General features: G+C 51.0%; 1 protein-coding gene across 1 annotated transcript; it reads left to right on the top strand.

The window, feature by feature from the left end:
* Positions 1–1,496: 1,496 nt before the first annotated feature.
* Hoxa13 (homeobox A13) lies at positions 1,497–3,356 on the top strand. Its single transcript, XM_005085870.4, has 2 exons — positions 1,497–2,412; positions 3,112–3,356. The coding sequence occupies exons 1-2, from the start codon at positions 1,497–1,499 to the stop codon at positions 3,354–3,356; spliced, it is 1,161 nt and encodes a 386-aa protein (XP_005085927.3).
* The last annotated feature ends 12,691 nt before the right edge of the window (positions 3,357–16,047 follow it).

Raw genomic sequence — 16,047 nt, 5'->3', positions numbered from 1 at the left:
AGACAGGTCCAAGCCTGGCTGCCTACCCGAGAGTCTGAGGCCAAGGAATACTGAACTGTACCCAGCTTCTATATTCCAGAATGCACACACTTTCACTTTGATCATTTGTTACCCCCTGAACGACTGACCAACTCACAGTCGCACAATCAGAAGTGGACGTCGTCTTAAAGAGACAGGGTCCCCAGAATCCCTCACCAAAACACTAAGACTCAGGTGCTACTTCCAGCACCAACACCCCAACAGGCTCCCAGCTACCGGGGATTCATCAGACTGGTTCATCGGTACCGCTCCTACTGGGAGGAAAAGCATGTAATGACCCCAAAGACCCCCTTCTTCTTTCCCCAAAATGGAATGCAGCAGTGGGTTCCCAGATGTCTGAAGAATCATGTCCAACTCGGGATCTATGGAATGGCTTGTAGGAAGCCCCAGAAGCGGGGCTGGAGTCCCAGCTGGCACCCCAGCTGGGGCCTGTGCCTCTTAGACCCCTTCAGGAAAAGGCACCCAGGCTCTTGCAACAGGAGCACGAGTGAATGGTGCTTCCTTGTCTGAAATTCTCTGCAGACCAGAGAGAATAGTAGCTGCATCAGAATGAATAGTGTGTTGTATATACAAGTAGGAAATGTGGCAGTGTGTGTGTATGTGTAAATTCGCGCGCGTGTAAGGGAAGAAGGGAGACACAATCGTAGTTCTGATATTCTGAGTCTGTGGGCCTAATTGAAAGTGTCCTTCAGGGCCTGAGAACAGGGAAGAGAGCTCCTAAAATGAAGCCCAAGTTTCCCAGAGGAATGTCCTGGGACCCTTGCGCCAGACTTCTCGCAGGAACTGACAGGAAACAAACGCCCTGCCCTTGTTCCCCAGGGGTGGGGGAGCCAAATCTCGACGTGTCGTAGGCGAAAGCTCCCTCCGACATCCCTGGTAGGGTCTAGCTGCAGAAAGTCTTATCCATACCTGGAAAGAAAACAGCCCCAGAGGCCCCTAAAACATCCCCGGGCCCTGGTAGGCCAGTCCCAGCCAATCTGTCATCCCTGGCTACTGGAGAATTTACCTGACTTGTCCCCACGACCTCAGGTAGCATACCAAGCGCGGGCGCCCACGGCCCCTCCCAGCCTCCGCGCGATGCCCTGGTCCCCAAAGAGACCAGGGGAAGGGATCGGGGTCCGCGAGGCGCGCTCCCTGTGTTCCCCACCCCACCCTCCCGAGTCCCCCGCCTCCTCCGTGGGTGCCTGCTGGGCGGCCGCGCGGCGGGCGCTGGCCCAGAGGACCGCGCGGGCGGCGGCGGGGACGGCGGGCCCAGCGCCCAGCCGAGCTGGAGCCGCCCGCTTTGCATACGCCGGGGGCGGGCCGGGGGCGGGCCAATGGGCGGCCGCCTGGCGCGACCCCGCAGGGCGCGACCCGCCCCCCCTCGCTCGGGCCCCGGCCCCGCGCGGCGCGCTCTTCACTTCTTGGGGGCTTTTTTAAAACAGCGCCACTGGGGTCTTCTCCATGCGGCTCGGGCTATGACAGCCTCCGTGCTCCTCCACCCCCGCTGGATCGAGCCCACCGTCATGTTCCTCTACGACAACGGCGGCGGCCTGGTGGCCGACGAGCTCAACAAGAACATGGAAGGGGCGGCGGCGGCGGCGGCGGCGGCAGCGGCGGCGGCGGCGGCGGGAGCTGGGGGCGGGGGCTTCCCCCACCCGGCTGCCGCGGCCGCGGGGGGCAACTTCTCGGTAGCCGCAGCGGCCGCCGCGGCCGCCGCAGCCGCGGCCAACCAGTGCCGCAACCTGATGGCGCATCCCGCACCCCTGGCGCCAGGCGCCGCGGCCGCCTACAGCAGCGCGCCGGGAGAGGCGCCCCCGTCCGCCGCCGCCGCCGCCGCTGCCGCCGCCGCCGCCGCCGCCGCTGCAGCCGCCGCGTCGTCGTCGGGAGGGCCCGGGCCAGCGGGGCCCGCGGGTGCCGAGGCCGCTAAGCAGTGCAGTCCCTGCTCGGCGGCTGCACAAAGCTCGTCGGGGCCCGCGGCGCTGCCCTACGGCTACTTCGGCAGCGGCTACTACCCGTGCGCCCGCATGGGCCCGCACCCCAACGCCATCAAGTCGTGCGCGCAGCCCGCCTCGGCCGCCGCCGCCTTCGCCGACAAGTACATGGACACCGCGGGCCCCGCGGCCGAGGAGTTCAGCTCCCGCGCCAAGGAGTTTGCCTTCTACCACCAGGGCTACGCAGCCGGGCCTTACCACCACCACCAGCCGGTGCCCGGCTACCTGGATATGCCGGTGGTCCCGGGGCTCGGGGGCCCTGGCGAGTCGCGCCACGAACCCCTGGGGCTTCCCATGGAAAGCTACCAGCCCTGGGCGCTGCCCAACGGCTGGAACGGCCAAATGTACTGCCCCAAAGAGCAGACGCAGCCTCCCCACCTCTGGAAGTCCACCCTACCCGGTAAATGGCGCCCCCTTTCCAGCCCTGGTCTTCCGGCTCTTCTCCAGCTCTTTCTCGACTCGCACCCCGGGGTGTCCCCCTGCATTTCCCCTGGCCTGGACTGCCCTAGCAATTCTGAACCCCTGGGAGTCTGAGCCTGGCTGGCTGGCGCTGTCCGCCCTGCCCTAAGTTGAGCTGGCTCCGGCCCTCCTTCGGTGAGGGGTGACTGGGTGGGAGCTAGTGGGTTCCAACTCAGGCAGCCCCCTTCTCCCTGTGTGCCCCACCCTCCCGAGCCCTTGACACTGACTCCAAGATGAGAAATTGACTTGATCTGGAGCTCACCAAATTACCCCTCGTGGTTCTCTAAAAACCAGCTTCGTTGGAGAAGCGTAAGAGTTGGGACCTGGGGCAAGCTGAGAGAGAGCAAGGCTCTACAGAATTGTGCACTCCACTGGGGCAGGCGACCCAGGAGCACAGTATGGGCAGGATAGCCCGATTGGGGTGGTCATTGGAACTCTGGGCGATTCCATCTCAATACACAACTAACCATGACCCCTACTAATGTTCCAGGCTTTGGCAGAAGGCAGGATTGTACGGAGCGCGTGGCATAGAGCAACCAGGCATTGCAAGTAGGGCCGGGGGAAGCTCAGACTGAGCTGTCGCCTGTGTCCTGGCTCTGGTCTGCTCCCAGTGTAACTTGCCTTCTCCCTTGTCTTACAGACGTCGTCTCCCACCCTTCAGATGCCAGCTCCTATAGGAGGGGGAGGAAGAAGCGGGTGCCTTACACTAAGGTGCAGTTGAAAGAACTCGAACGGGAATACGCTACGAACAAATTCATTACCAAGGACAAACGGAGGAGGATATCAGCCACAACGAACCTCTCTGAGAGGCAGGTCACAATCTGGTTCCAGAACAGGAGGGTCAAAGAGAAAAAAGTCATCAACAAACTGAAAACCACCAGTTAATGGATTAAAAGGTGGAACAGAGGGCAGCTTGAAGAAACACCTAAGGACTCACTTCTTCGCCCAGATAGCCCAGATAGCAATAATGCTTTATAATAACAGAAGAATCGGGAAGAGAGACACTCCTAAGGGGAATCTCTTTCTCTTCATTGGAACCTACAGTTTAAAGAACAAAAACCAAAACCTTGAGAAATGATAAAGACTGCCAGTTCTCCCGACAACCCCTCCAGATGGTTAAGTGACAAACTCTAGAGTCAACTCCTCAGCCCCTAAGACACACAATTTCCGATAAGTTACGAATTTACTCAAATCTTGTAAGTATTTATGTGACCATTATATTTTAGGACACTGTGTTAGGTGGTAATAATCTGAAAACTGGTTGCAGAAACAAAAGGCTGTGTCAGCATCCACTTGTCCAGCAACGTCCCCTTCCATGTAAAGTGCCTGCTCAGGTAAACCTTCCTGAAATTCCTACCATCATTTGTTCTGAAAAGGATGTTTCACATATAGGCATAGAGGGAAAAGGCACTGCAATTTTGATCTTGAACTATTGCTAAGAAGGGAGAAAGGAGAGAATGTCCACCCAAGGGTCAATTGTCTTGGTAGTAAATGCGGTCGACTAAATAAACCCTTGCTGCTACAAGGGAACCCTGGGTGGGCACCGAACTTCTGGAAACACCTTTCAGTGACTTACAACCAGCAGGTTGGTGGCATTTGGACTAACCCATTGTCAGAGATTTTTCCATAGGATCTGTTGTCATTTTTAAAGTGTTTAAAACTCACCAGATGATCTGAAAGCTTCGCTTTACGCCCCATCTCTTGGAAGGTTTCACCCTAATATGGATTTCTCCTGAAATATATACTCTTTTTAAAAACTTATTTAAATTGGCATTTTCCAATACTTGTTAAACATTTGGCTAGAGACATCATTTCCTTTTTTAACTTTAAAAAAAAAAGCTCAAAATGGAAACCTGTTCTCCCAAAATATCTAGATGTGTACATCCTATATTTTAATCTTCTAAAGGATTAGTATTTTTCCTTGTCTACTGTGTTATGAGACCGCATTAGAAAGTTTAGGGATTCATCTTCACAGCACATTTTTAATCAAGCCGTAATTTCAATTCACACATTCGTTTTGTTCATATTCACTATAAATGATATCTTGTAAATAAAGACATTCAGCACACTGTGAAAATGTATTTGTGCACCTGCTTTTTAAATACTTCTACTAAAAATGAAAAATTAGATCTGTAGATAGTGGTATTAATTCTGTTAATAAAATAATCACTGCCGTTAAAATCTGAAGGAAACACTCGAGTTACTTTTTTATCCTGAACTTGCACTGTACGAAAAGAAAATGAGCAGGTTTGTCTTGTACAAGCTAAGGACAGTTCTTTTCTATTATTATTCAGGGTGTTTTTTCTAATTTTTTATAAGAAGGGGAAATCTCGTATAACTAAAATCCTAAAACTGAGAAGACTCCGAGGAGATGCAAGTGTCAGGTATTCTAGAAGGGAGAGAAAGGAAAGGAGGAGAGAGAGAGAGATAGTGTAGGTTCCCAGGCTCCCTGTGGAAAATGAAAACCAGTTGTTGAGTATCGGCAATACCTAGACTGTCATATTTAAAGTCTGCTCTTGGGTCTGCTCGTGACTGAAAGGACAGGTTTGGGTATTTGCTGAAATGACAGGAGCAGGAAAGGCCTTAAACCTTGACCTTGACAAAAAAGACAATTTGTGACCTTGACTTTTGACAGCTCATGAATCGACCTGAGCCAGATCAGTAGATCAAGGGCGCCACCTAGTGTTGACAAGCCTCCTTATAATTCTGCTTCAAGGGAACCAGGCTCTCTTAAATCCTTGACTTCTTGTAGAGATTTGGTACTAATTTTTTGTTGTTGTTGTTGTTTTGCTCTAAAAGGAGATTTGAATATATGTAAATTATACATGTGCTTGTATATATGTGGATATATAATATATGTTTATACGTGTATACATTTGAATATCAGTGTTTGTGTGCTTGTGTATATAATTGTAGAATTTGTACAGATATAGTAATAATTGCTGATGAATGAAGACACTGTAATTTAAAGTGAATTCTAGAGTTGAGGAACAAAATGCTCTTTACGTGGTGAAGTTTGCTTCCTTCCTTTGATGGCCAACTTTAATTCATCCTCACGGCAGTTTGCTTTGCCTCCGATTTCTGCTGATCTGTCTTAAAGCTGTCCATGTTTGTTACAGTCTGAGAGGTGTTCTTAAATGACCATTCTTTCCTGGCCCTCGATCTCCTAGGTGGTCTGTGGCCTTAATTAGAACTATCTGGGAATCTTTACGGCAAATAAAAAGTTCACATGCCTTCCTAACTCTAGCATTCTAGAGTTACATTTCAGAAATTCAAAGAAATCCACCTCTTTGAGAAGTCGGCAGCAGAACTTAAATATTTCATCTACAAAATGATCAGAATATGGATGCACAAGGAAAATTATCCTGGTCTGCTAAAAGCTGAGTGTTGCTCCAGGGTGGTGTGCAATCTTATATTGATGCTTGCAAATTTTCCATTTGATTTGTGGGAGAAATAAATATACTTATTATTAACAACCACCATCAACTCTACATTAACAATCAGTATTATAGCTACTGTTTATTGACCCCTAACAAAACAAGAAATGTGTTCAGAGTCATAAATGATGCATATGTATGTTTATGTATTTAATATACACATTGTGTATGTGTGTTTGAAGTCCATTCTTTGCACACATGTATTAAAATGTTGATGGAAACAGTAGCTTTGGGATTTGGATTTTCAGGTGCAGGTTAATTTATCTTTATGTTAGAGGAAAATAACAGTTCTTGGGAGAACTGGATTCACCATTTGATGGAAAATAATATTGGCCAGTTACAATCCCAGATGATGGAAACATCTCCAGCCTCGCATGAAGACTGAGAGCTTCTTTATATCTTTATAGATGAGGAATTATGGAAGGAATATAAAGCTGTTTCAACAAAGGATGATTCTGAAACATATGCCTCAGATGGTCTTGTAAAGTGAGGATTGTCAACCGTTTGTGGAACCAAATGAAAAATACAGCTTCAGACCCACCGCCCTGATCCTTGAGTCACAGCCCCATTTCCAAATGAACGACCATCAAGCAAAGTTAATGACTTCTCCAAAATGTTTAAAGTGTTGGAATTCCCCTCTGAGTTGGATCAAACGCTGTTTATGAACTGCTCCAAAGGGGATTCTTCTGTTCAAGGGAGATATTTTTCTGTAGATGTAAGAAATATTCTGAGCTTTCGGCCTAGGAAAGAGGCCAACAGCAACGCTACCAGTGGAATACTTCCCCTTTTGAAAGCCACCACTACTGCAGGAGTCCTGGGTAATGTACCTCTCTCTCTCTCTCTCTCTCTCTCTCTCTCTCTCTCTCTCTCTCTCTCCAGAAGATGTCAGGGTGCCCCTCCCTTTAGTTCTAAAATGGTTGTTGACAGTGTCAATCTCACCTAACACCTAAAACAGCCATGGTTTTAGCATATTAGTTGACGAGGTTGTGGACGAGAATGACTTCTCAAGATTATTATTATTATTATTATTATTATTATTATTATTATTGATTTTTGGGAGGGTTTTTTGTTTCATTGTTATTGTTTTAGACAAGGTTTTTCTGTCCTGAAACTCACTCACTCTGTAGACCAGGCTGGGCTTGAACTCAGGAATTCACCTGCGTCTGCCTCCAAATGCTGGCATTAAAGGAGTCCCATGCCTGCCTGGAGACTTCTTAGTTTTTAAAAAGCAACCAGCCTAAAACCCTTAGAACAGAGACAGTCAGGAGAACACTGGCCTCCTTCTGAAAAAAAAATAGGAATAATAATGGCAGACAGTGATCCATGAATAATGATGTTGAAAGCCTCATTCAAGTATTTTTTCTAAAAAGGAAACTTCTGAATAAAAAATTATAAATATGAGACTTGAAAAAAACGACCTTTTCCATCTGCTCCTAATACTGTCAGATTTATTAAGTAACTTTAAGTGGACGATTGTAAAACGTCACTGTGCATTTCACTAGGTATTTATGCCTAACGCCGAGCAGAAGTCATTTTTATTAAGATTTTAAAAACAAACGAACTCAGAGATAAAAAGGGGAAATATTCATTTAAAAATACTCAACCTAATTTAAATGTTTTGTTAGAGATTCGCCCGAAGGCAGCGAAATTCAGCCGGGGATGATGTATTTGTGTGCGAGTAATAGCCAGACAGTAGATCAGTCCAGGTTGTTCATTGCTATGTGTTTGCCTGCGTGAAGACGCAGCGTCTAGCTTTCTCTCTGTGAATTCCCCGGGTTAGGAGCTGGGAGGAAGGTTGCCCAGGACTACTAATCCCCTGATGGGGGTTCAGAGGCGCCCTTCTGGGCTTGTGAACCTCTACTGAAGAGACGCTAGGGGATTGCTGATTTATGTACATTCCTTTAAACTTGATCGAATGCGTGTCAGCAGCCCAAGACCTGGAGAATCGGAGAAATGTGCAGCGAGTTGCTCGCATCCCATTTTTCATAAGCAAAGATGCGGCCTTATCCAAAGAGCCTGGCGAGATTTATGTCTGCCTGAGTTTTAGACAGGCACGGTAATTAAGTTTTCATCTGCTTGGCCGCCGGGTAAATAAAATCTGGCTTCGTGCTTTATGCAAATTAGCACTCAGTCCTCACGCTTCTACCTAGAGCTGACGAATGCCTGAGAGGTGCCTGCTATTTAAAATGTTATTATAAAAGAAAGGTGATGCTTGCGAAGCAAAATTGCAACGGGAGTGCAGTCAAAGCCTTGCCACAGTCGACTTCATTTCTAGCCGTCTCTGAGGCAGAGCCGGACCCACCCGGCAGAAATGATTCCACCGGGGTCTAAGATCTTCGAATTTCTGTGAGCCGTCGGGAGGCGCGGAGCCTGCCCAGGTGCAAGGGTGCGGGCGAGTGAAAGCAGTGTGTCCGTGGACTTGGAGGGCTGCCGGGTGTCGAGCGCCCGCCCGCCCGCCCGTAGGGAACGGGCGCTGTCCCAAACCCCCTGCCCTGGCACTGGACACCCCTGCTCAAGATGGAGGCCCGAACCTTGTCTCGGCCCACCCGGCTCCGGTGGCCTGAGGGCGGCAGGCAGAAGAGCCCCGGGGACCGCGGCGGAGGTCCCGGTGGTGGGACTAGCAACTCGCGCCGCGTGGACACAGGAGGGCCGCGGACGCGCGCGATGAGCCACCCCGGGTTGAAGGTTGACGTCACCGCAGGCCTCGCAGGCCTCGCCCGGCTCCAGGCGCTATTTGCTGAGGACGGGCGACCGAGTGGAAGGTTTTGGGAGGGTGCCCCTTTCTCCGCCCCGCCCCTCCGTCCCCGGGAGAATAATCGGGTATTTAATCTCCCCTGGTCTTAATTCTTGGCAGCGTGGAAGGTGGTTTTGCAACGGGAAATAAAACTTGACAGGAGCATTTTCTCGAAAAGGGGTTGTGAGATGGGCTGAAAGGAAACCGTGTGTTCTGTCCCCTAACACTTCCGCCCTGGGAACCCAGAGCTGAGCACAGAATGAACCTCGGGGGAGCCACGCGCGCGTGCGCGCGCGACGAGCTCCACCTGGGCAAAGAAGCAGCCTCGGGCCGCGCAGTCCCCTGGTCCCCACCCCCCACCCCCGGCGTAGCATCTGCCGCCTAAAGTCTGAAGACAGGACCGGGTGCGCCGACGCTCAACACCGCCCGGGCTTGGCTGGCACTGTGGAACACCCAGGCACTGGCGCAGGGCGGCTGGGGTCCGGCGGGAGGAGAGGGCCTGGGGAAACAGGCTTTAGCGGCCACTTCTGTCCTGGGGGGAGGGAGGAGGCTAGGTAGGTGGTGAAAGCCTCTCTTGGGGTTTTGTTTCCTGGCCGCAAGCCTGTAATCCCGCACTTTCGAACCGCAAGGGGAGATGGGGGTGAGCGACCCGGCAGGCACGGATTGTCTGGGCTGCTTTTGGGTGGCAGACCTCCCTCTCTTTAAGGCTCTTCTTCGCACCATAAAGGTCACGTCCTCAACGCCACCGCCTTCTTCACAGTCAGGGCTGCCTGAGAAAGGAGCCTCCACGATTACAGAAAAGAAGAGGACACGTAATTGTTGCAAGCCGATCCTGGCCCTGGTAGCCTGAACTTGAGCACCGAGGCAAGATTCTGAATTTTCAATTCCCTTATCCCCATCCTCCTTGGAAAGGAGTCTTTGAAGCTGGGGATAGCCCAAGGTATGCCTTCATCCTGGAAGGGCAGAAATTGACTCAGTGCGGGTGATTTCTGAGCCTGAGAAGGCCTAACCAGGGCGAGAGCGAGCATACACACGCCCAGGAGAACAGTCGTGGCTGAATAGGAAGTTCTGGTCGGATAGGAACAGTGGCTCAGCCGGCCTGCCTGGAGGCTGGGAACCAGGTATGGAAATAAAGATCCTGCTGGGATTGTCCCATCCAGATTCAAAGTTTTTCGGGTCTTTGGTGAGACCCTTAATGCCCTTTCTGCCTACATCTACTTTAAAGGAGGTGGTCTGTGCCAAAGCATAGTCCCCCGACTCCTGCCTCCTCCAGTCCCTCAGCCGCCTGCGCCTGCCATTGTGCTCTACAGGACAGAGAATACCCTACATCTGCCTGCAGTAGGCCAGAGCATCAGGCCCAGCAGTAGACACATAGCTTGAGACTAGTTGGCCACTGAGTCTGTCACCCAAAGAGAACCAAAAGAGATCTGCAAATTATCTTTTTCCTTTTTCAAAAAACAAGAAAGCTGGGCTTTCCCCCCTAGAGCTGTTGCAAGGAGCTACATCAGGGAGGGGAGCAAGGAGTAGGTACCTACCTACTCCTACCTAGCAGGGTAAATGGAGAAGGCTCCTAGTGCCAGGGCCGGGTGGAGATCAAGGCTGCTCTTGAAACTCAAATGCAAGCTGCCACCAGTAATGAGTAGATTTGGAGCCATTCTAGGAGATGTTTGTGATTTAGGGCCTCGGGATGTCTTAAGATCCTCAGCCTAAGGACCAGAGCCAACCTTCTGGTTGTGTTACACCCCTTTGTCTGAACTGCAGACACACTTGCAGACACACTCAGCCCAGGAAACCCCGTTTGGGCCGAAGCTGCTGTGGAGAATGAGGCGGATATTGAGAACCAGGCTTTTACCCTTCAAAGTTTCCCTCACCCCACTAGATCCCACTCTATAGGAAAAAAATAAAATAAAATCTTCTCTAATGAGTCGGCAACCATAAAAATAAAAATAGTTCCGAAATAAACCCTCCCCTCTCCCATCAGCTTGAGACTCACTAAGCTAAATGATAACCAGATTGTTTGGACGACTGAGACCCTAAGCTGAGCTCTGTGCTCCACCCTCCAGTGGCCTCCATCCTCCAGTGGCCAGAAGAAGGATGTAGGCTTACTCAGATGTTCAGGGGCATTGGATAGCAAGTGGACCCACTAGTCAGGCTAAGAACCAACTGTGAGGTCAAGTTCAAGGTATCACCTATTCTCTTGCTTTAGAGAATAGGTGGGCCAGCTCAGGAGAGAGTTGCTGCCTTGACCTAGATACAAATTAACACACACACACACAAGCCCCATCTCCACCTGGTAGTGATAACAGTGATATTTTGCCTAAGTATAAAGTGAGGGATTGGCCATAAGCTGCCAGTAAGCCATATCCAGAGAATAAATACTTGGAGATCTTTGGGCCATTCCATGCAATCCATCTCCTTAAGCTTCCCACAAGAGAAAGACAGTCCAAAGATACCTCCTACATTGAAGGAGAGAGCAGCTACACGAAGAGCTGGCTTCCAGTTCCTGGGAAGGGTTTTGGGACTATTTCACCAAAGCCTCTCAGCAGCCAACCTTCCCACCCATGTAAAACATGGCCGCTGGACTAGTTTTCAGTTTAGCTTTATAAACACAATGCCATAGTTTGGGAGAGGAAAGTAAGGCGCTCCCGCAAGCAACAAAAGGTGGAATATTTATGGTGTTTTAATCGATGCACTGAACAGTAACCGTAGACAATTGAGAGCTAGGCCTGGTCAGTCTGATGGGTCCTACCATCCTAGGATTACTCAGAATGGAAAAGAAGGAAATGGGCTCAGAAAAGGAGCAAACGTCCCTGGGGGAAAGAGGGAGGGGGAGATTATGCTTGCAAAGTAATATTGAATAAGGTAAAGAAATCCAATTCCGGTCTCTGGTGGAGGCCAAACGGGGAGAGTCGAAAACCCAATAGACCCCTTTCTCTAAACCTGCCCAGTAGGTTCCTTTTAGGGTCACTCCACACCTCAGCTTTTGCTCTAGCTAGGAGAGACAACAAGGTAGGAGAAAGCCTCAGGAAGGCTGTCTAGGAAGAGGCAAGACAGGGAGGCAAACTGACCAGCAGGAACTGCCTGGGGGCAAGAAAACCTTGAGGAGGAATTGGAGAGTGGGGGTAGCTTGGTTGAACATTCACACTATGGATGCTGTGGTGAACCCTCCAAGAATTGCTATGGGGGAGTTGAGATTACCTGAGTTAGGGTTATCTGGTGGCTGCTGCCTCCGAAGTCAGCTCTGCAGTCAGAGACAGCAGTAGCCTTGCAGCCTTTCCAGTTGATGCTAAGAAGCCCAGAGTCTAGTCGTGGATTCTGTTGTCTGTTCTCCCTTGAAGTGGCACAGTACTATGTAACCTAGCAAATGACAGTGCTTGCAACTCAGATCTCTTGAATGACTGTGCTGGAAACACCACTGACATAGCCACCCCGGTGACAAGGCCTTACATTGCGTTTCTGCAAAATGACCCTCCCAAAGCAGTGGACACTCTAGGCAGCTTCCCCCAGTGCTGCTCTCCTATTGCACCATACATCTCCAACTGCAAGAAAAAGCAGACCGAGCAGAGCCACCTGGACACACTTTATTCTGATAGTCTACCTCGGAAGGAGGGTGGAGTGAAGGGTGCCTGAACCTCCCTCCCTTCTTGATGCATTTGAGTCCGACAGGAGGAAAACTGCAGCCACCGTGGATACCAATTATACCCTCCACCCTTTCGGGACCGAATCAGAAGAAATCTGGAAAAGGCTTGGTTTGTTTTGCTGTTCAAATTTCTTCTTAGCCTCCCAGCCCCACCAGCCTAACTCGTTGGCCACCTCCAAACGCTGGGCCGGGAGCCTTGGTCAAGCGCTAAGGGGGTCTGCCTAGACCTTGAAGTTCGGAAAAACAAGAGGAGATTGAGCCGGCTCCCTCCCTTCTTTACAGACACACACGCACCGTCAGGCCGCGGCCACTTCCTGCCTTTGTTTTTCTTCCTCCAAACATTTTTTGGCCTCTTGCATTAGCTCCGGGTTGACGATTAAAGGAAATAAACGTTGAAGAGTGTTTTCTAGAGACGGCCCGCGCGCTGTGGCGTTCTTGAGAAAGAACAGCTCCTGGGAAACCAATGTCCAGGGCCAATGTCATACCCTTGCCCGCTGCCGCCTCTTCTAGGAATGGAACTCGGACTTGGCCTTCCGGTGTGGTCTTATCCCTAGTCCGGTCTTTCCCAGAGCCTGATGAGCTGAGAACGACCTTCGGCCTCCTGCAAACCCAAAGAGTCAGTTAGGCTCAGAGCTAAGTGAAAACCAAGGACCCGCAGATCTACCTCCCTCCCTTCCCCCGGATTGGGTCCGAACCTCAGAGCAGCTCCCGCCCAGTGCTCTGAAGCCTGCCGGAAGAACATTCACGCTACCACGTTCAAACAGGACAGGACCAGGCAAAGCGGCTTCTATTGAGCGACCTCGGGGATTTGAGCATCCCATCTCTTGTCTCTGCTTAAAGAACTAACAGCTATCAGCAGCTCCTGCGCTCCAGGCCATTTCCCTTCTGTGGCCATCAAAAGCCTTTTCCTCACCCATCTCCACCGCAGCGCCCCCACACGCTCCCTTCGAGGATGCAAATCCCTCCGGGCACCCCTTTTCTCTACAGGCTGTCGAACTGCTTTGCCAACCACTCGTGGAGCACCTTCTTGGCCCACAGCCTTTCCTGGGGGAATTTGTCTTGTCTTCTGTAGACGCCCATGGGATACCTACCTGCCGGCTCCCATTCAACTAGCCCTCGATGAGAACCTAGGAAGTGCTGGCTGTGCGGAGCTATGCGCAGTGCCACACCGACCTTTCTGCGGGTACCCCTTCTCCCTGGCATGCTGAGAAGTCGAGCTAATTATGAGAGAAAGCTGCCATGTAGTCAGGGGCGGCGGCCTTGCATCCCCCGCGGCTGGGCCACCTCGGGCCCCACTGCTCAGACACAAGCTGAAGTTGACTGCCAAAACTGCTATAAAACCGCAGGTCTGTCTAGAACTGTTTTCGGTTCTCCTAGACGCCCCCGGGTTCAATTATGGTCTTAAAAGCCCTAATACAAGTGCAAGAATTTGTTTGCCTTCACCCAGGGGCGGGGCGAGCCCTGCAATGGTGGCGCCTTTGTTATGGCAAAGTCACTGAAACCCTTCATGCATTCCTTTTGTTCGAGGGTAGGGGTGGTGAGGACTGGGTGGGCTGCTGGGTGAAAGTTTGAGGTAGCAAAAATCAACCCAGGGAACTTGTTAAATACTGCTGCTCTCAACCTGGCCTCCCTTTTATACAGTCTCCAAAAAGATATCGTGAAGAGACAAATATTTTGCCTCCTTGGCGAGTGCAGGAAATAGAAGATTTTTTTTTCCCTGCGGGGCCATCCAGTACTTTTCTTGCCCAGGTTTGGAAGGCCTGAAGCTACCCTTCCTGCAACAACCTTTCTCCCTGCTGGGTCTCCCCACGCACCATTGCAGTCTGTGAAGCCACAGTGGGCAAATAAGTCAAACTGAAGATGCACAAATAATTTCAAGTTCAGCTCTCAGGGATTCAAGGGGCACGAAAGTTCCTGCAGCAAATCCTGAATAAAGAGTTCATTAAACCAATGTGTCCGAGGAGCTTGATTTGTGATAAGCAACCCTTGTAAGGGGGGGGACGGACTGGAGCCACATAAACATGAATGCTAATAAATTAGTTTACGCCACTACACAGTAATTACTTGATATTATTGATATTTACAGTGGGCATTCGAATGCAATGGTAGGTCATTATTTGGAGAAAATACATAATGAGAATAGTTCTTTTCCAGAGCAATACATGATTAAATTTGTTATTGAGTCAGTTACAGTCAGCTCAGCAATAAATAAATAAATCGATGTTGACACTTAAATACCAAAGATCTTAGCATTTATACTCTAAATCTCCCCAAGATATGTAAATACCGTTGGCTATTTCCTGGATGAGGACAGGGAAAAGGATTTTCATTTTTCACTTTTGACTTTTGTGACACCCTAGCTCCTTCTCAGGGAGTTGGAGGGAGCCCCCAGGTCTGGCCCCCCTCCCTACTCTGCCCATGTCTAGCTGCCCTGGGCCCTCTTTTTTCTTTCATTTTCCTCCAAATACTCCTTCGGTCTTGCAGAATGGCAAGCATTATTTTGTCTTCTTAATCTCCATCTCCTCTTCTGCAGAGAGCTAAGTTCATCCTAGCATTTATGGCTTCTTGACTACTATCTATCTGTACAGAAAGCCTAGCCTTTTCAAGACATGTCTATGGGCCAAGGTGCAGGCAGCTAGAATGCCTCTCTTTTCTTTGGCATTGTACTTCTCCTGTGGACTAAATAGCAACAATGATCGGAGCTGTCTGGATTTTTTCCTTGAATATCCTTTGCTTTCACTCTTAGGCTGTGCGAGGAAGAAGAGGCATGTTACTCCTCTCTTAGCCAGGGCTCCTTACCCCCTCTTTGCCACCCTCCATTTCCCTCACAGCTCTGAAGAGCTGCAAGCAGCCTGCTGGGTCCCCCAAAGGTGCAGCATACCCAGGAGAAGGCTCCTCGGATGTCAGCGCCTCTAAACCAGCCCAAGGTTCGCCTCAATGGCATGGATTCCGGATTCGTCAGCTTCAGCAGACCAGGCAGCTTGCGGACCGGTGAGCAGAAGTGCTGTCCCAGTGCCTCTGGCTCTGCGGAGTCACTCCGAACCCCTACAGGCAGCGAGGAGAAGGGGGTTCCTCCAAGGACAGGGCTGGGGTAGAAAGTAAGCAAAGAGATACCGAGAAGGTGGAACCCGGGTAAGGCGAAGGCCCTTCCGGACCGCGCGGATTATTGACAAACCGCGGAGGAAAGCTGGTCTGCTTGTTGGCGGTTTGGGGACGGAAGGCACTAAAGCGCTTCGGAAGTGACCATGAATAAGAGCGTGTAATCAAGTCACCGTGCAAATCGGACAAGCCACGAGGCCGGCACATCCACGGTTTCGAAGCCTGGCCCCAAATGGGGTCCAGCCAGGGTCTGAGGCTGAGGTGTTTCCCAGAGCAAGCCTGTGGGGGGGTGGGGGTAAACTGCGAAGAAGGAGGTGGCGAACTGTAAGCCCTCGGATAACAGACTGGAGACCAGGAGCCACACGGTTCCGGGCTTTCACCTGGCCGTCCCCAGCCCAGAGCATCCCTCACCCACCGGGGAGTGGGGGGAGGCGTCGGGACTTGCGCTCTCTCGCCGCCCTCAAGCGCATTCGTGGACCAGGACCAGGTAGCTGAGCAAAGGAGAGCTGCTTGGGGGCGCACCGCAGCCTTTCTGCGCGCGGGGAGGCCCCCCAGCCAACATGAGTTACACCGGCGATTACGTGCTTTCGGTGAGAACACCGAGTGACGATCTGTTGCTTCCCCTGAGGTGGCTACAAAGAAAGGAAGCCGGGGAGGGAGGGGAGG

This window comes from Mesocricetus auratus, unplaced genomic scaffold, assembly GCF_017639785.1.
Source record: "Mesocricetus auratus isolate SY011 unplaced genomic scaffold, BCM_Maur_2.0 Super-Scaffold_100676, whole genome shotgun sequence".
In the NCBI taxonomy this organism is placed as follows: Eukaryota; Metazoa; Chordata; class Mammalia; order Rodentia; family Cricetidae; genus Mesocricetus; species Mesocricetus auratus.
The sequence above is the reverse complement of the archived record's forward strand: the minus strand, read 5'-3'. Positions and strand labels throughout refer to the sequence as shown.